General features: G+C 32.2%; 4 protein-coding genes across 4 annotated transcripts; 1 reads left to right on the forward strand and 3 right to left on the reverse strand.

Moving 5' to 3' along the window:
* Positions 1-247: 247 nt before the first annotated feature.
* On the reverse strand, positions 248-12,904 carry LOC111448246 (transcription factor MYB63-like). Its single transcript, XM_023087725.1, has 4 exons — positions 12,894-12,904; positions 2,496-2,674; positions 1,266-1,395; positions 248-1,193 (listed from the first exon to the last, which is right to left on the reverse strand). Exons 2-4 carry the CDS (start codon positions 2,632-2,634, stop codon positions 470-472), a joined length of 993 nt encoding a protein of 330 aa, XP_022943493.1. The 5' UTR covers positions 2,635-2,674; positions 12,894-12,904; the 3' UTR covers positions 248-469.
* LOC111448250 (ubiquitin-NEDD8-like protein RUB2) lies at positions 5,585-7,791 on the reverse strand. The gene is made up of 3 exons (XM_023087728.1): positions 7,577-7,791; positions 6,606-6,865; positions 5,585-5,800 (listed from the first exon to the last, which is right to left on the reverse strand). The coding sequence occupies exons 1-3, from the start codon at positions 7,667-7,669 to the stop codon at positions 5,686-5,688; spliced, it is 468 nt and encodes a 155-aa protein (XP_022943496.1). The 5' UTR covers positions 7,670-7,791; the 3' UTR covers positions 5,585-5,685.
* On the forward strand, positions 9,792-10,860 carry LOC111448249. The gene is made up of 2 exons (XM_023087727.1): positions 9,792-10,048; positions 10,281-10,860. Exons 1-2 carry the CDS (start codon positions 9,860-9,862, stop codon positions 10,827-10,829), a joined length of 738 nt encoding a protein of 245 aa, XP_022943495.1. The 5' UTR covers positions 9,792-9,859; the 3' UTR covers positions 10,830-10,860.
* A 1,233-nt stretch (positions 12,905-14,137) lies between the features above and the next one.
* On the reverse strand, positions 14,138-14,939 carry LOC111448690 (auxin-responsive protein SAUR71-like). The gene has a single exon (XM_023088379.1). It carries the CDS (start codon positions 14,881-14,883, stop codon positions 14,449-14,451), a length of 435 nt encoding a protein of 144 aa, XP_022944147.1. The 5' UTR covers positions 14,884-14,939; the 3' UTR covers positions 14,138-14,448.
* Between the last annotated feature and the right edge of the window lie 3,590 nt (positions 14,940-18,529).

Below are 18,529 nucleotides of genomic sequence, written 5' to 3' on the forward strand. Positions count from 1 at the left end.
CTACTGACTGGGGTTTGGTATGTGAATATTGTGTGCATGTGCATCATTCTTGCTCCAACCAAACCAATGTTCTTTGACTTTGATTTCTAAACTTCCATGCCATTGGTTTTAACTTAAGTTAGACGTCGTCGTCTCTAAACTTAACGATGGTGACTAGGAGTATATATAGATTAGGTTGGATCGAGAAATAATCAAGGTAAACTAAATTTAATTTAATAACGAGAGAGGATGCAATATGAACCACTATATCCAAAAATATAAATGGATATGGATAGATTGTTTTATAGTATAGTATTGACATTACATAACCATATTGTATGGTTTTAATTCGTTGTACTTTTCCTTTACAATTCAAATGTTGGTACCTAAAAACATTAATTTTCCCTTAGGAAAAACACTAAAATTAGGTCCTAATTAAGTGCATGATGTGTGTGTGTTTGTATGTATAGTTTTCTTTGGAAGTGGGATTTTAGCTCTGAAGTTGTTGAGTCAACCCATCTGCAAAATAAGCCATACAAGGGTCCACGTCGTCCATTAGCAATCTCTCCGCCGCCGTGACATCGTCGAGGCCGGTGCAGCCATCGGCTTCCAATCCTAGCTCGTTCTCCAAATACTTAAACCACTTATCATTTTCGAATTCCTGCCTCTTTTCTGCTTCAAAGTTCGAAGCTTGACAGTAATATTGATCTACCTCGTTAGATCCGAACAAATCTATGTCCTCTAAATCTAATATGTTCCAAAAATCTTTGTCCCATTCCAATGGGATTTCAATTGATTCCAATTCCAATTCCAATTCCAATTCCAATTCCGACCTTATTTGCTTATTCTCTTTCTTCTTCTCCACTTCCTCTCCAAAATCTAAGTGGTTTTGAGGCCAAACTTTGTCAACTTGGCTACTTGAGTTTGAATTTGAGGTGTTACTCGAAAGGGAACTCGTGGTTTGTTGTTCGAGACAAAAGAGGTCGTTGTTAACAGAGTTGGTCTTGTTCGGTCGTTCGGTCTCTAAGTCTTGAGTTTCGTTGGAGGGGCGTAAACTCGAGGAGGAAGATGATGAAGTTGTCGGAGACTCCTTTGGTTCGTTGCAATCTTTGGTTGTCGTCGTCTTTAATAATCTTTTCTTTAAATGTGTGTTCCAAACATTTTTTATCTCGTTGTCTGTTCTTCCCGGCAAACGAGATGCAATTTTAGACCACCTATAACGTGTTAAATTTGTTAAAGGAAGAAAGATTAAAATTTATAGTAAAAACTCGTAAATGAAATCATACTTGTTCCCCCAAGTTTTATGCAACTTGATTATGGTTTCCTCTTCATCCGGTGTAAAGTTTCCTCGTTTTACATCAGGTCGAAGGTAATTGATCCATCTCAAACGACAACTTTTTCCACATCGTAATAATCCTATAAAATGAATTAAGGAAACAAAAAAACGTTAGAATTCATCGTTAAATAAATGATAAATAAAACAAATATAATGTTGCTGAAAATCAACCTTAACTCATCATTATAAGATCATATGGTAAAATAAAACATAAAAAAAAAATTAAAATTTCTTCTTCTTGAATAAATAAGGAAGAAAAGGCTTTATGGGTAATTTTCTTTTTCCTTTTAATTTATTTTTAAAATCCACGTGGGATAGATTGAAAAAAAAAATTGAGTTTTTTGGTAAACAAGGTTGTTGGTCGGTTGGTTGAATTTAAGGTATCAGTCACTTAATAGTTTTTTTTTTCTTTCAATTTTTTAGTTAGGTAGAAGATCGATTAATTACCATATATATTTTATACAATATTCTGAAGTAACGTAAAGAAATTAGGTGAATTGAAAAGCTTTCAAAGAAAGACATCGTTTAAAAATGAAAAGAATTTGAATTGAGAAAAAGATCGTTAAACTAACTAAACTAAACTATATTAGTAAACTAAGCTAATAAAATAAAAAATTTAAGGTCGGGTTATGAAAATAGGTTTAAAAATGCGTTGTTAGTAAGTAATTAAAGAATTATATATCTAATTAAAATGGAAGGATTAATTATTAAAAAAAAAAAAAATCTTATGATAGAATGACTTGAAAGGTCAGCACCCTCTATCCTCATCTACAGTAAATAATTAAAGTAACGTATATAATTTTGTTTTATTATGACATTTATTAAATTTTTCAAAATTTAAATAATATTATCCATTTAAAAACAAAATTTTGGGAGAAAAAGAGAAAGTAAGAAACACCCGGGTGGAGAAGGTTAGGAATTACGAATCTCGACAATGGTACGATAATGTCCACTTTAAACATAAGCTCTCGTGTCTTTACTTTGGACTTCCCTAAAAAGAGTTCGTACCATTGGAGAAAGTATTACTCACTAATAAATATACGATCTTCTACTAAATTAACGAACGTGAGACTCACACTCACAATGATCGAGAAACGATGAGAAGGTGAAAAGATGAAATAAGAGAGAGAGATGGTGGGGGCGGCGGTGGATGGCGGAGAGAGAGGGGGAGAGAGAGTACCTGCTTGCTTAGGGAGAGCTCTCCAATTATCATGGCCATAATTTTGGATGAAATTGATGAGCCTGAGATCCTCAGCAGGGCTCCATGGACCTCGCTTCACTTGATTCTTATCGCAACATGGAGCCCTTCCCTTACCCATCTCTTAAACATATACAAATCTTCTTCTTCTTCTTCTTCTTCTTCTTCTTCTTCTTCTTCCTATTATTATATGAAACAGGAGAGAGAAACTAGAGAGAGAGAGAGAGAGAGAGAGAGACAGAGGACAGAACAGAAGGTTCATACCCTAACGTAGGATGGGGGAATATGTTTAATATATATATATATATTATAAATTAATTAATTGAAGGATTTTAAACCATAAATATTTTCCCCATTATTATTATTATTATTTTTCTACAAAGGAAAAAAAATATAAAAAGAAAAGGGATGGTCGGGGATTCCCTGAGGTCAATTTCAGTAAGGTAAGTTTGGAACCTAAGATCATCACCATCAATGTGACAGACGGTTGAGGGGATCCATCGGATGTTACTGTTTTACCAAACATTAATTTTTATTTCATATCCTCCACTTAAATTAATTAATTAATTCAATTTGACTATAAAATTAAATATATTTAATTAGTAATTACCACATCCTTATCTTTGGCTATTCCATCAAATATTTATCTAATTTACCTAATTAATCATTTTTACCATTCAATTTTTAATCCTAACTGTAAAAGAGTTAAATGGTAATTTAATAAAGATTCAAAGGATACTCCTCAATTAAAATTTGTTGATTTTTTAAAAAAGTAAAAGTGATAGATGATGTAATTAGTGAGTTAGTTAGTTAATAATTAATTAATTGTGAGTTTGGATTTGGTAGGAATTGAAAATTCTTTGGAGAAGTAGAAATTATAGGAGTTGAATATTAAATATACGTGGAAAATTATTTTTAAAAATTTAAAATAAAATTAGAGATCAAATTTTTAATTCTATAAAAATTAATAAATATTTTATAGAATTATTTTTATATATAATTCTAATTTCAACCAGCTCCCTTAATTAGTTCACCTGTAAATGATTATTATTTTATTTAATTATTGAAATTATGATATCACAAATGGAATAAAAGATAAAAAAAAGTCAGATTATTTGGTAATCCAACAAATTTGGTGGCATTCAAAGGAAGAAAAAAAGACATATTATTATTATTATTATTATTATTATTATTATTATTATTAATTTGGTTGTCTAAAATATCTTTTTGTTGTGTAGAAAAAATTGGTAGTGAAAGGGAAGTAGCAAATAATAATTATTAATAATGCAATGAACGTGTGATATTAATATTTCCTTGTGGGTTAGTAACATTTAACTAACCATTCAGACTTTTAAGGTTTACCAAACACCTACGAGTCCATATTAGAGACAGTGACATAAATTATTACGTATACGTGACGGTTCTTGATCTGAATAAATAAAATTGATATCAATCATAAAGATTAATCGATATCTCTAATATCCTAAAAGAAATTGATAAAATACGAAAAATAAATATATCAATTAGGTGTTTTAACTTAACTGACAAATGCAAATATGTTTGTTTATATAATTTTTTCGATTGATATTTCTATTGACGTTTTAATGGTAGATTCTAAAATAAATATAAATATCAATAATAAGGTAAATAAATATAATTTAAATGATTTATAAAGATATACTATTCAATTCTAGGTAGAAATTTTTAGTTACGGAAGAAAATGATTCAAATAATGTAGGGTGTCAAATTATTTGAAAAAAGTGAGGAGAGAACTATTACTTTTGAGACACCGATTTTGGAAGTTTAATATTAGGATAGGTGTGGAACAATAGTACATTTTTAGAACGGTTTTAAGAAAATTGTCAATGTGTTGAATAATATACAAATAAGCTAAAAGATTAGAGGATTTCATATCTATGTCGCGTGTTGAATAATATACAAATAAGTCAAAAGATTAGAGGATTTCATATCTATGGAACGACAGAATGGAATGTGACAATACACAATACACAACAACCGCCGGTGTCCTCAATCAAAAGTGATATTAGATTGTAGAGAATTTCAAATTACTCTGATATATGAGTGTTTGGTCAACAACGGTCTCCCAATTCTTACTTCCAAGCTCATCAACTTCACTTATGACCCTAAATTCGATTTCAACTCAATTTCCTCCCGGATTGTTGTTCTCAAATCTCTCGTTCTTCATGCCTATGTGTTTATTTAAATTGACATCGCTTAAATGACGTTAGATTAAATCATGACTTCCAATGTCTTCAATAATGTGAACCCATTGAAATAAGTAGATAATTTAGAAGCATAAGTTAAAATATTTCTTTAGTCAAACTTGAAATTGCAATTATAAATAACATCAATAATCCAATAATAGTTTTAAAATTTTTCCTTGATATCAAACCTTATCAAACATTAGACTTTTAAGTTCCTAATTTGGAAGAAAATGATTCAAATTATAAAAGGGAGTCAAAGCATTTGAAAAAAGTGATGAAAACAGTGCATCAATTTCATTTGCTGCAGCTCTGTACGATGATTTATTTTTCATTAAATAAACACTACGGGTATTGTAAATGAAGTTTATTATTCTTCCTTTATTGAGCACAATAAATGTGGAAATGAGAGTATAAACCCTAATTTCAAGAAGAATCAATGTCATTCAACTGTTGAGACAGACATATTCATGTTTGCATGTTCATCTACATGCAGTCTCAAACATGGCATTTAAATCCAACCATAATCTAATCCATTTATATCATATAATTCATAAAAAGAAAATATTAGAGATTGAAAAAAAAAATGGAATTTCTGGCTAATGGTAAATCTAAAACATATAGTTAAGTAGATAAGACACTAATTATCTATCTCTAGTACTATCCGTTATAATAAGAGAAAAGAAAAGAGTATGAAGCGCACCTGGAGAAGGACGACCAAACACGCGCCTGTATCACAAGCGCGAGTCATAGACAGGAGAGGATCCATAAAAATGAAAGTATAACAACCAGGATAAATTAAGCATGATTCCCCCAATGAAAAATTGAAGAACTTTGGGAATAACTGAGTAATTAATAAAGTAAGCTTGGGCTCAAATATTTTCCATTAATCCACGCCAACAAAATAAAACTGAAAATTCAGAATTTCAGGATGTGATAGATAAATGCTTTTACAGGTAACCACCACCCCTCAGGGCGAGCACGAGATGGAGAACAGAACCACCCTCAATGTTGTAGTCTTTAGCCGTCTTGTCATCTGCTAGCTGTTTGCCGGCATAAATCAGCCTGCAAAACGGAGTGCACTTTCAAATTTTAAGTTCCATAAGCAATAAGCAAATCCCATTAATCCGTTTAGTCGGTAACAAATCAGAGTGCATAGAAGACAATACGAAATAGAAGAATGAATTTTGATGGAATTCAGAATAGTTGACTCACTAATTCACATTACGTGGGTATTATGATATATTTAACGCCACCCCAGAAAATAATAGCATAAAACAGATATTAGAAGAAAGAGCACGGGAAGGCTAACCAGAGAGCCTAGAAATCATGGGCAAATTAAACTTAAGTAACGTGACTAACTCTATCAAACTATCAATTTTCAGGCACATAAGCAATAATGCAAAATCTTCTGTCAATCTATATCAAGATTCTCTAAGTGTAAATCTCACTACTTGGAATAAAACTTCAAAAACATGAAACATGTTAACATACAATAAAATACTAAATAGAGATGTCCATTATCTGAGCTCCAAATATGGGGGTGGAGATATATCCTTGAACCAGATTTCTAATCCACTGAAATCTTCTCAAATTAGCAATGGACCTGTCCTTACGTTGTTTGAATTGTGCTATGTCAATACATTTTAAAATAACACGTCATGCATAAAATAAATGCTGGAATCTAAAACACTCCAACTTCATGAACCCTATGCTAAGTAGGAAAGCTCCACGCCAAATTCTATTCTTAATCAGAGAAGGCATACTGATGCGTTTGAGGGAGATTCAACAAGGTATCCACATATACAAATGCCTATAGAAAGATTTAGTCATTGTAGTTCAAGTAATGGAGAAGAAGGTAAATGCAGACCTTTGCTGTACAGGGGGAATCCCCTCTTTCTCCTCCACCCTCTCCTTGACACGATCAATTGTGTCGGTTGGCTCAATGTCAATCTCAATTTCCTTCCCAGTCAGAGTCTTGACCTTAATCATAGTACCTCCCCTAAGCCTCAAGACGAGGTGAAGGGTTGATTCCTTTTGGATGTTATAATCTGCAAGTGTTCGACCATCTTCCAATTGTTTACCAGCAAAAATTAGTCTCTGCTGGTCAGGAGGAATACCTTCCTTGTCCTATATATAAACAAAACGATAAAACCAAATTGCTTAATTGCCCTGGTTGAAGCTAGAAAGAATGTAATTCAGAATTCAAAATATGATTTTTTTTTTTATAAAGAAAGGCACAATGGAATCAAATTGCCATATCAAATCTATGGGGACCACAACAGCTTGCAGAATTTTTTTTGTTGGGAAAGTGATTCCGCATGAATAAAAACATACACCAGAAAACAAAACAACGCCATGGAAGAAGCTAAATGGTAAACAGACATACGATAAAGGAAATGTGTCCAGAAAGGAATAAAACCTACTCGAACTTAATTTGACTGACAATCGCAACAAACAAGCAAAAAGGAAACCATCGGCGCCAATTTTCTTAGTCCCCTATCTAATGGTTCATGCAAACATATGTTGGTGAGAATTGATTGAAAAAAAAAAAAACGGAGTTTCCATAACATCTCCTCTGCGACGAAGACATAGATAAAAAGAAGAACGAAAACAAATGAAATCTCCTCGGCATGAAGCAACTTCCAAACGGCGAAGGAATCTCCAAGTCGTAAAACAAAGATAATAACGATGAATTAAACAAGCAATCAGACTAAACACAAATCAAAAGGCAAAAAAACTAAACAACAGGAAAATCAAAACCGAAATTCAACCAAAGAAACGTAAGCCAGAAATGAATTCATAAAAGGCAGTAAGGAAAGGAAGTCAGAAACTACAGACCTGGATCTTGGCTTTGACATTATCAATGGTATCACTGCTCTCGACCTCGAGCGTGATCGTCTTCCCCGTTAGGGTTTTGACAAAGATCTGCATCGCTTTCCTTCCCGCGTTTTAAGTAAACAGAGCGAGAGAGAAAAAAATGGACAAAGATAACAAAAGAACCAAGTGTCGACAAAATTGGGCAAAATCCGTCTATTGTTTTTGTTAAAATTATTCTTTATTTATTTATTTATTTAAATGCCTCCACTATTTACCAAATTACCCCCTCAGTTCCCACGTCATTTACCTTTTTTTCTTTTAATTAAATTACAATTGTTTATTCGATTTTTTAAATTTAAATTTAAATTTTATTAAATTCAACACTAAATTTAGAATTTTTGAATCTTTATTTAAAAAATAAAAATTGAATAAATAAATTTATATTCTTCATCATATTGTGCGTAGTGGAACCTCATTTGGGCCCACTATTAAAGGCTTTTGTGTCCTACAACTAACCATCCAAGCCCACTGTAAATTGGGCCCATTTTGTACTATTTTATCCTTTAAATTTTTTTGATTAAAATAAAATTAAAAAAATGATTATTAATGAGGGTTGAATATTAATAATAATTATAATATAATATTATGAGAGAGTTTCATTAATGGGGGGGACATTAAATGCATTGATGTTACTTCCTAGTTTTGAAGGACCATTTTATTTAATTTTTCCAATGTTTGACCAACTCAATTAATATTAACATTTTCAAGGAAATTATGATATCTTATGTTATTTTAATTTATACCATAAATGTGGTCTTCTTTGAGTTTACCCATAAACAACACTTTTTTATTTTTATTTTTCTTTAATTATTTCCTTAATTTATTATTAAATTTAGCTATTAACTTGTTTAATTAGGTTTAATTTAAATTACAATGAATTACTAATTTTTATTTAATTAGGTTTAATCCTCAACATAATTGAGGATTTAATAAATATTAATTTGTTTCCAATTAAATGAAGTAGACTTTTTTTTTTTTTTTGGTGATTCATTTTACGAGGATTTAAAAATGAAATAAAACGGAAATTTATTGAACCAAGAATGGTTGGGGTTGTTGCGTTGTGTTTAATATTACAGGAGAAATTAATTGAAGAAAGGGTGTTTTGGTCATTTCACGAAGTAAATCTTTTACTCCTCAAATTAATCGATTTCACACGTGGCATGGCCAAGTCAATGCACGTCTCTTATAATATCCACACTCCAATTAAATTTAAATATCCTCCTCAGATTTTCAGATTTTTCGTTTGTTAAGAGATGTGTCTTATAAAGAATGATTCGTTTTTTTCTCTTATCGATAGGAGATCTCACAAGTTAGCCAATCATCGGGCGATATGCCAACGAGGACGTTGGGATTTGATGGGGAACAAAGTATTCTTTATAAGGGCGTGGAAATCTCTCACCTATTGAATAGAAGCCCAAAAAGAAAAACTCAAATAGTACATTATGTGTTAACGGTGGGTTTTGTTGGATGATGAAAGTCCACATCGACTAATTTAGGGAATGATCATGGGTTTATGAACAAAGAATACTCTTTCCATTGGAGTCATACATTTTGGGGAATGCCAAAGCAAAGCCACGAGAGCTTGTGCTCAAAGTGGACAATATGATATCATTGTGGAAAGTCATGTTCATCTAACTTGATATCAGAGTCATGCCCTAAACTTAGTTTTGTCAATAGATTAGTAAATCCTCAAATGTCTAACAAATGACTCCAAAAGAAAACGAGTCAAGCCTCCTCGAAGGCAGTAAAAAATGACTAAGACTCCAAAGAAGTCGAGCCTCGATTAAGGGGAGGCGTACTTTGTTCGAGGGGAAGTGTTGGATGATGAGAAAGTCCCACATCGGCTAATTTAGGGAATGATCATAGGTTTATAAACAAAGAGTACTCTCTCTATTAGAGTGTCATACCGTTGTGGAGACGGGTTTAAGCTATCCTGTTGCTCGAGAAATAGTAGATAAATGATAGGTTATATGTGTTTGAATTAATGAAAATAAAATAAAAAAATCAAAATGGAAAGAAAATTCCGAAGCACAAAGCTTGGTTGGGCAATAAATGTGTGCATAACTAAAAACATTTTTGTTAATTTCAAATTTTTGAAGAAATAAAAATAAATTATTAAATCTATTTTATATATCGCCCTCTTAATTTTCTACGATATATAGAGACCTCTCTGCGGCCTTTGGACAAGAAAACCGACACTTCCATTTCTCTCTCTACTTTCTCTCTCTTCCTGTCTGAGAACAAATGGCCGCCGAAGTAAGCTCGCTCGTGCGAGTTCTTACAAGCTACAACAAAGCGGCGGCCGGAAACGATTCCGGCACCGAGAAATTAACGACTTTGATCACCCGAGACTTACTCAGCGGCGGCGAGTCTCAAGAATTGGACCTCGACCTCCATGTTCCTTCCGGCTGGGAAAAAAGGCTGGACTTGAAGGTACGATTTTTCCCCTTGAATTTTAAATTTTTAATTATTTTGTGGCTCTTGATGTTTGATTAATCAAGACCCATGTTGGAATTTTCGTTAAAAATGAAACAATTTTTTGTTTTTTTGTGTGTAATTTTGGACGGCAATGAAACAGAGTCATATTCAAAAAAAGCAGAGTTCAATTATTTGAAGTGTCTTTTTGTGTGTGGATGATTAATTGATTGAATTTTAATTATTTCAGTCAGGAAAAATGTTCATTCAAAGATGCAATGTTCAAGATTTCAACAACAACAATCATCAAATGAATCAAACAGTACCAAAGCTTCAAGATTTGAACTTTCCACCGTCGCCGCCCAATTACCCAAAATTCCGTTTCTCAACCCATTTAATGGACGAAACCAATTTGGATTTGAAATTAGTTTCATCGCCGTCGCAGTCGCCGTCGCAGAGGACTAATTATCAGAGCGTTTGTACCTTAGACAAGGTCAAATCGGCGTTAGAACGAGCCGAGAGAAATCCCATCAGAAAACGGTCGTCACTCTGGAAATCATCGCCGTCGGTGTCGCCGTCGCCGTCTTATTCCTCCTCCTCGTCGTCAGCAGCTGGAAAGGAGTTTCAAGAAGAACCCAACTTGAAACATTTGTCGTCAACGCCGATTGTCGCCGGCTGCCCTGGTTGTTTGTCCTACGTGTTGGTGATGAAGAACAATCCGACATGCCCACGGTGTAGCTCCGTCGTACCGTTGCCGGCGGCGAAGAAACCTCGTATTGATCTGAACATTTCAATTTGATTGAAAGAGCGACAGAAATTATCATCTTCAAGACATAGATTTCATTGTTTTTTTTTTTCTTTTTCTTTTTTTTTTTCTTTTTGGTAGCTGTACTTAAAATTATTAACTTTTATGTTAAAAAAAAAAAAAAAAATACCAAAGAGGGAATTTAAATTCCTAGCAATATTTCTTATATGGTAAAAATAAAATAATTCATTAATTTACCTATGGTAAAAGGTAAATACGATTTTTAAGTATTAATTGAAGAATTAAATTCTACCTATATTAATTGGTGATGAAAATAAAAGGTGCATTAATTCATAGTCGGCCATCCACTACTCTTGTTGTTAGGTAATTAAAATGAAAAAATAAAATAAGATAGACATAGTTGAAAATATTGTCACAACACTATTAATGTTCGGTTACGAAAACTATATATTAAAATAAATAGGGAAGAAAAAACATGATATTAAGGGATAATAAATGAAGAATAATAAATAAAAGAAGATAAAATTAGAGGGGAAATAAATGAATGAAAGGGGTATTCAACCAAAGGAGGTGTTAATGGAGATAATTTTATTGCTCCAAAACTAATTATTCAAACCCAAAATTAATAAATATTTATACCTAACATTCATTTAATGATAATTTAATTTTTCATACTTTTCCTACCTACGTTTCCCAAATGCTTTTAATGACCCCTTTTTTTTCTTTTTTTTTTTAATAAATTCCAAGTTTAAAATTTTAATTATGTAATAATTAGTTGGTTTAATGGGTGTTTTTGAAATAATTATATTGAAATAATTGAGTGGAAATTAATTATAAGAAGCAAAACACGTGGACAATAATTTGTTGAGTGTGGAGTATTGCATTAATTTGATTCAAAAGGTTGCACATGATGAATGATGAATGATCATATTTATATATGTTAAGAAATTAAGACATGATGAATTAATTGATTAAAGTGTATAAACATTAGGGATTTGGTGAGGAATCAGAGTCATTAAGCTCCAAATGAGAGGGGGAAAAGTTTGGTTGTCAATATCAATGTGTCAATTGAAGTATTGTTGGTTGAGGCAAATAAATCAAAGAGACCCATCAACAATTGCCATTTAATGACTCCTAATGTTTCAAATTTTGAATTCAGATATCGGTGTGAGAGCTAGCGGTGACGTTAAGTGCTTAAAGGGGTAGTGTGAGATTTCAGTGTTCTTTATAAGAGTGTGGAAACTTGTTCCTAGTAGATGGAATTTAACGTCTTGAGAGGAAATTTGAAAGGGAAAGTTCATGGGTTTGGGTTGTTACGAATGGTATCAAAGCTAGACTTTGAGCGATGTGCTGGTGAGGAGGTTGAGACTCGAAGGGGGTGGACATGAGGCGAAGGACGTTGGGCCTTGAAAGGGGTGGATAGGGTCCCACATTGATAGGAGAAAGAGAATGAGTGTTAGTGAGGATGCTGGGTCTGTAGGGGGTGGATTGTGAGATCCCACGTTGGTTGGAGAGGGGAATAAAACATTCTTTACAAGGGTGTTGAAACCTCTCCCTCCCTAGCAAATGTGTTTTAAAGCCCGGAACGGAAAACTCAATTAGGACAATATCTGATAACGGTGGACTTGGACCATTACAGGTAAATTGTGAGATCAAACATCAGCTCGAGAGTGAAACGAAACACTTTCTTATAAGGGTATGGAACTTGGACCGTTACAAGTAAATTGTGAGATCAAACATCAGCTCGAGAGTGAAACGAAATACTTTCTTATAAGGGTATGAAACTTGGACCATTATAGTTAAATTGTGAGATCAAACATCAGTCAACTCGAGAGTGAAAGGAACTTGGACATCAAACACTTTCTTATTTGTTTATTTATTTAATTTCAATATTAAGTTTCCCCATTATTGTGATAAGCCATTAAGTTAATGTAATATTATTTAATTTTAATGATGATATAATAACGTCATTATTTCGTAAGACTTTGAATTTATAAAACTTTAAATAATAATTATAAAAAATATACATCTCTAACCTAATTAATATGTCTCCATTCACCCACCTAAAATTAATACACATAACTATCACCACCAAACATTATCTCAAATTTCATTTTTCCTCTTTTATTTTATAACATAAACTTAATTATTTTACTCCAATTATAAATTTATGTTTCATTAAATATCGATTAAAAAAAATAATATTTTAAATTTAGAAAATGTTGAATCAGAACATTAAAGTTTAAATTTAGACAAAATAAAAATTAAAAAAAAAATGTAATTAACTATTTTATTTTCTACGATATTTAAATTTTCAGGAAAAAAAGAAAAAAAGAAAAACACTATGGGCCTACTGTAAGGCCCAGAGACAAATGGGCTTACTAAGATCCCAAATTTGGGCCTCTCTGTTTAAATTTGAAAAAAATAAAAAAAAAACCATAAAAATAATTTGTTATTTTGAATAGCACAAATTTTCATCAACTATATAAAAAAATATCTAATAATAATATCAACAAAATTTTAAAATTATCTCTCAAAAAAATGATTAAAAAAAAAAAAAAATAAGAACCATGAAATCATACGAACTATACTCCAAAAATATAACCTATTATTTTTTTCTCCGCCGTACGTTTGAAAATATCTTAAAAACGACAAAATTTTCATGTAGCCACCTTAAAAAAGAAAATCCCTCGTGAGCAACTCCAAATTAGTATTCATCCGTGATATTCGAGTAAACGATGAGTATATGAATTAACTAAGACTTTTTGTCAAATTGCACTTTTATAGCAACGGACTTGCGATTGTGCAGCACTTACTTTCCAACGACAAGTGAGCAAAGCCGATTCGTTCTTGCGTCGCCTACGGCTATGCAACGTATGTTCGAGCCACTAGCTTCGGTTTTCAAAGAAGGTTTTAGAAAACGAGGGGAGAGAGATATTTTTGAAAAAAACGTTATATAAGCAAACAAGAGAGAAATAATAACGGCTCAGAATATATAACCTTGGGTAGGGAGATGAAGGTTGAAAATATATATATATATTAAATAATAATAACGGTTGGTGGGGAAAAAATGGAAAACAAAAGGCAAGAAGAGGTAAGGGCAAGGTTTGGAAAAAAGCCAAAAAAAAAAAAATAACGGGAAACAGAATATTCCGTTGTGATTGTTGAAGCACGTGCAGAAGAAGACAAACTAAAAAACTCCCCCGTGAACCCCGAATTACCCCCACTTCTAATATTTTATCACGTTTATGTCCCTACACTCTACCGCATATCTCGCCTCATCCCATTCAATTAAATTAAATTAAATTAAAATTTATTTTAATTTATTTTTCAGCAAGAAATCCCCAAAATTTTCAGATTCATTCCAAATCCCCAAAATCCGATCAACATTTTCTCTCTCTCTGTTCAATTATACACAACTAACTAACTTTCTCGGAATCCAAACAGAAATTACAGCGAATTTGGACATTCCGATTTCATTTCAGTGTTTCCATCGTCGAATTCAACAATCAGAAAAACCCTAATCCCAAAATCAATTTACAGAACTACAAATCTCGTTTCGCCTTCCCCGATCGCAGAAGGAAGTGTGTTTTATATGTACATCAAATCCAACACGATCAATCCAGGGAACAAAAAACGCACAAAAATCAATTCACGACAGGTAGTCGCCGGAGAGAGAAGAGAGAAGATCCTGAAGGTAAATTGAGTCTTCATCGCCGATTCTAATGGCTTCCAGTACTCGCTCGAACACCAGCACATGACAGGGGATTCGTAGCACTCCTTTCTGTTCGTATCCGTACTCCTGCGCCGATTTCTCCAGTAGAGTAACAAAAACCGGGTGGTTTAGTAACTCGGCACTGACGGCAAACCGCTCCATCTCGTCGCCGACGTAGACCGGGACATGGCCCTGGGGAACCGGCATGGCGCCCTCCGGTCTAGAGCGACGAAATTTACTAGCAGCGGCAGCGCGGAAGGAGTGGGCCCTGCCGGGTCGGCGAGCGGCAGCGGAGGAGTCGGTACGGAGGAGGCAGTAACTGGACTGGGAAGAGTCGGCGACGCGGGAGAGACGGCGGATGAGCTGCTTCATTGTTGCAGAGGAGAGAGAAAGAAGGCGATTTGGGGGTTTGAGAAGGAGAGAGGGAATGAGAGTATATAAAGTGGGAGAGCGGGGAGATTAAAAATAAATAATAAATAATAAATAATAAATAAATAAATAAATAATGAGGTACAGTTAAAGCGTACTTTCAAGGTACAAATCAAAGTGCCTTCTCTTCTTCACCCACTCCCTTTCTTTATTTTAATTTATTTTTTTATAACCCCAATTTTTAATTTTAACCTCTTTTTTTATTTAATTTAAATCATAATTTCATTTTTCAGCCTTATTAATTAGGTAAACTAAAAGTTAAATAAATATTAATAATCTCAATAATAAATATAAGATTTTAATCCACTTGGATTAGGTTAATGTTAGTAAATAATAATAAGATTTTAAGAATAATTAAATCACTAATTATCACCCATTTATTTTTATTTTTACACCGCACTCACGCCCAAAAATTATTATATATATATTAATTAACTAATTAATCTTAGCGTAAGAATTGGGCCTCTTTTTATTTAATTAAGAGTAAAGTATGAATTAAATGCCGTCGTTTATAGCCACGTACACATCGGACAAAAATTTCCCTTATTTTATGGTCAATATTTTTATAATTGTATAAGTCTACATATAGTTGAAAATTATTTTTAAATAAAAAAATTAAATTAAATTAGCTCGTGAATTTCTTCCAAATTTCTCTGATAGTGAATTTATTAATTTTTATCGATTTTTACATGAATAATTACTCAAACGTGACCGAGAATTCTAATTCTTAGAATTTTCTTATGTTTATAACGACCGACCAAGTCAATCACTTGTAAAAAACCATTGTTTTCGTTTGATATTCAGTCAAAAAGTCAAATTTTATATATGGTTCGGTGAAAAAAATTAAATTAATTAATCGTTGAATAGTATATGAGAAAGCTATCACTTTAAATTGGTTTAAAAAAAATGACATTTTAATTTTGAATTTAATTGTGTGAAGGAAACATTTGTGTTGTCGTTTTTGTTAAACCCTAATTTTGAATTCCTTTTAAAAACGTCCATTTGGCAGACTTTTGATAATAAATATATAAAAAAAAATAAGATTGGGGGAGGTCCGGCTGAGAGCGGCGGACCCCGGTGGCGCAATTACCGGTTCATTCATTGGACCATTTAGTTTATCGGTTTATTTTAATAAAACAATTATAGTTATTTCCGCAGCGAAATTTCAGTACATATCCGTGATTCCGAATTCCGTTTGCCTCGTTCCACACTCCACCACCTTCATCGTATCCGCGTGACGTAAACGCTCCAATCGAAATGTAGTCGTGAGATTCAGACGTAATTTTGGATGTGGAGCCGGCAAGAGGTAGCGACATGTCGGCTGAGGATGGAATTGAAGCTATGGAAGTGATATCTTATGTTCCTCTTTTAAATTTTTTTTATCATATTATATGCTTTTTATTTATATGATGTGGATATCATTTGGGTTTTCTTTTTTATTCTTTTTTGGAAAAGTCGTGTGAAATGATTAATAAACTTTTTTTAAAGTAGGCGGAATTTTCTTGACCGTAGGATTAAGAGATCGGAAAAAGCAAGAAAAAAAAGAAAAAATAATTTTAAATTAATTTAAATAAATGGCAAAAATTCCAAGACGGGGAGGAGAAAATTAAATTTTTACTCACGAAGTTTCCAGCTGGCTTCTGGAATTTTTATTTTTGGAAATTAATTAATATTCCAAATATAAAATTCCTGAAATTTTCAAAAATATCCCAACGCTCCTTATCATAAGAGGAAGACGGAGGAAATTGACAGCCACGTCACATGGGTAGTTTAGTCAAATCACTCCGATTAATATTTCGTATAATAATAATAATAAATTTAAATATAATAGAAATAAGGGAAAATAAGGGAAATGGGCCCAGTAAAAATAATTAATTAAAAAAGGAAGTTGGGAGGGCGGTCCTTCCGTGATTGCCGTACTGTCAAAACGTACAAGAGGGAAGGTACAACCAAACCAAACCGAACCAAACCGGCAGATGAGACCCCACTCAACCCGGACTCATATTTACTCTTGTTTGGCAACAGTGTTAGATAAAGCCTTTACGTGGACAGGCATGGTTTCCATTCAATTGCCCTTACTCATCTCTCTCCTTAATCTCATTTAAGCCAATTTAATGTTATGCATAACTATCGCCTAATTTTGTTGCTTAACATTTTAGTTTATGAATTAATTTAGGTCTCGAGATTCTTTCTCGAGAAGTAAAGAATGATCATGAATTTATAATCAAAGAATCTGTCGTGAGACTTTTTGTGGAAGCCCGACGCAAAGCCATGACAACTTATAGTCAAAGTGGATAATATTATATCAAGTCGTGTTCATCTAATAAAAACAATTTGTTTTACTGATTTTCCCGAGTGACGATATTCGATAGATTTGGAAGTAAATGGCCTTATAAGAAATGAAAAGGCAAAATTGAGAGGGGAATATGTATAAATATGAATGAAATTGGTCCAAAAGAATGAAAATGAAAGTGTGGAATTATTTAATGAAGAAGGCCAAAATTTGTGGAAATTTCAAATTTCAACCCCAAAAACCTCCACGTCATCACTCTCCATTTATTATCCCTCCACTACCCTTACCTTTATTTCTCTCAATTTTTTTCATCCACATCTTTCCCCTCTCCACTATTCTAAATAAATTATTTTTAAATTTTATTTCATTTTCAAAATATATAATCATTAAAATTCATGGTGAAAAAAGATTACACTTTAATTAAATCTTAGATTAACCAAATCCAAGATTTATGTCGTGGATATAAAGCAATGGGGAGCTTCGTGAAAATAAAATTAAAAAAAAGATTCCCTTTAATTAAGTAAATAAAACAAAGCATCAGTAAGTGGAATGACGTTAATACCCCATTAAGAAATCGTCTAATCCAAGCTTATTACATAATTGGACAACCCTTTTTAGCCTTCAATTTACTGGTTTAAAAATAACCCATTTAAGGGCATTTTTGTATTTTTCTTAATTTAAGAGTATTGTCGCAAATAAAGTGAGTATTTTTATTAATTTAACATTTAAATTAATAATTAAATAATTAATTTTAATAATCAAAATAACATAAATTATTCTAATCTAAAGCACCGCCCATTGAAAAATTTACCGTGGGGTCTATTTTCAATTTGTTCTCGAGGAGTGGACGAATATATTATATAAATTGTAAAGATATAATAAAGTTTAAAATCTTAGGTTATAATAAAATATATATATATGGACGTTGAATTGAGTGGGAATTTTGATCCGCATACCTTATCGTAAAAGTGCATTAAAGGTGGAACTTTATAATAAGAAATTATTTATATATTATATAGTTGAAAATATTACAAAATAAATACTTTATGTTATAAGCTTATAACCATTTTATTTTTGTTATTAATTAATTAGAATGAGAATGAGAATTTTCAAAATTTGAAAGGGTATTTCTTCTAGAAACGGAATAGATTTCAAATATTTTTAATTTCAATATATTTCTTACCAATTTGTTGAAAATGAAACATTTCTACCGTTTTAAATTACATTAAAATAATTTAAGGTTCATAAAAAAAAAAAAAAAAAAAAAAAAAAAAAAAAAAAAAAAAAAAAAAAAAA

The sequence above is a fragment of the Cucurbita moschata genome, unplaced genomic scaffold (assembly GCF_002738365.1).
Source record: "Cucurbita moschata cultivar Rifu unplaced genomic scaffold, Cmos_1.0 Cmo_Scf00010, whole genome shotgun sequence".
In the NCBI taxonomy this organism is placed as follows: Eukaryota; Viridiplantae; Streptophyta; class Magnoliopsida; order Cucurbitales; family Cucurbitaceae; genus Cucurbita; species Cucurbita moschata.

Coding starts and splice junctions, on each gene's coding strand:
- LOC111448246 (XM_023087725.1), bottom strand. CDS start 2,634: ATGGGTAAGGGAAGGGCTCCATGTTGCGATAAGAATCAAGTGAAGCGA. Junction 1,396..2,495: donor AGCTCTCCCTAAGCAAGCAG/GTACTCTCTCTC, acceptor TTCATTTTATAG/GATTATTACGATGTGGAAAA. Junction 1,194..1,265: donor CATAAAACTTGGGGGAACAA/GTATGATTTCAT, acceptor AACACGTTATAG/GTGGTCTAAAATTGCATCTC.
- LOC111448250 (XM_023087728.1), bottom strand. CDS start 7,669: ATGCAGATCTTTGTCAAAACCCTAACGGGGAAGACGATCACGCTCGAG. Junction 6,866..7,576: donor ATGTCAAAGCCAAGATCCAG/GTCTGTAGTTTC, acceptor GTTTATATATAG/GACAAGGAAGGTATTCCTCC. Junction 5,801..6,605: donor ATTCCCCCTGTACAGCAAAG/GTCTGCATTTAC, acceptor TCCGTTTTGCAG/GCTGATTTATGCCGGCAAAC.
- LOC111448249 (XM_023087727.1), top strand. CDS start 9,860: ATGGCCGCCGAAGTAAGCTCGCTCGTGCGAGTTCTTACAAGCTACAAC. Junction 10,049..10,280: donor AAAAAAGGCTGGACTTGAAG/GTACGATTTTTC, acceptor TAATTATTTCAG/TCAGGAAAAATGTTCATTCA.
- LOC111448690 (XM_023088379.1), bottom strand. CDS start 14,883: ATGAAGCAGCTCATCCGCCGTCTCTCCCGCGTCGCCGACTCTTCCCAG.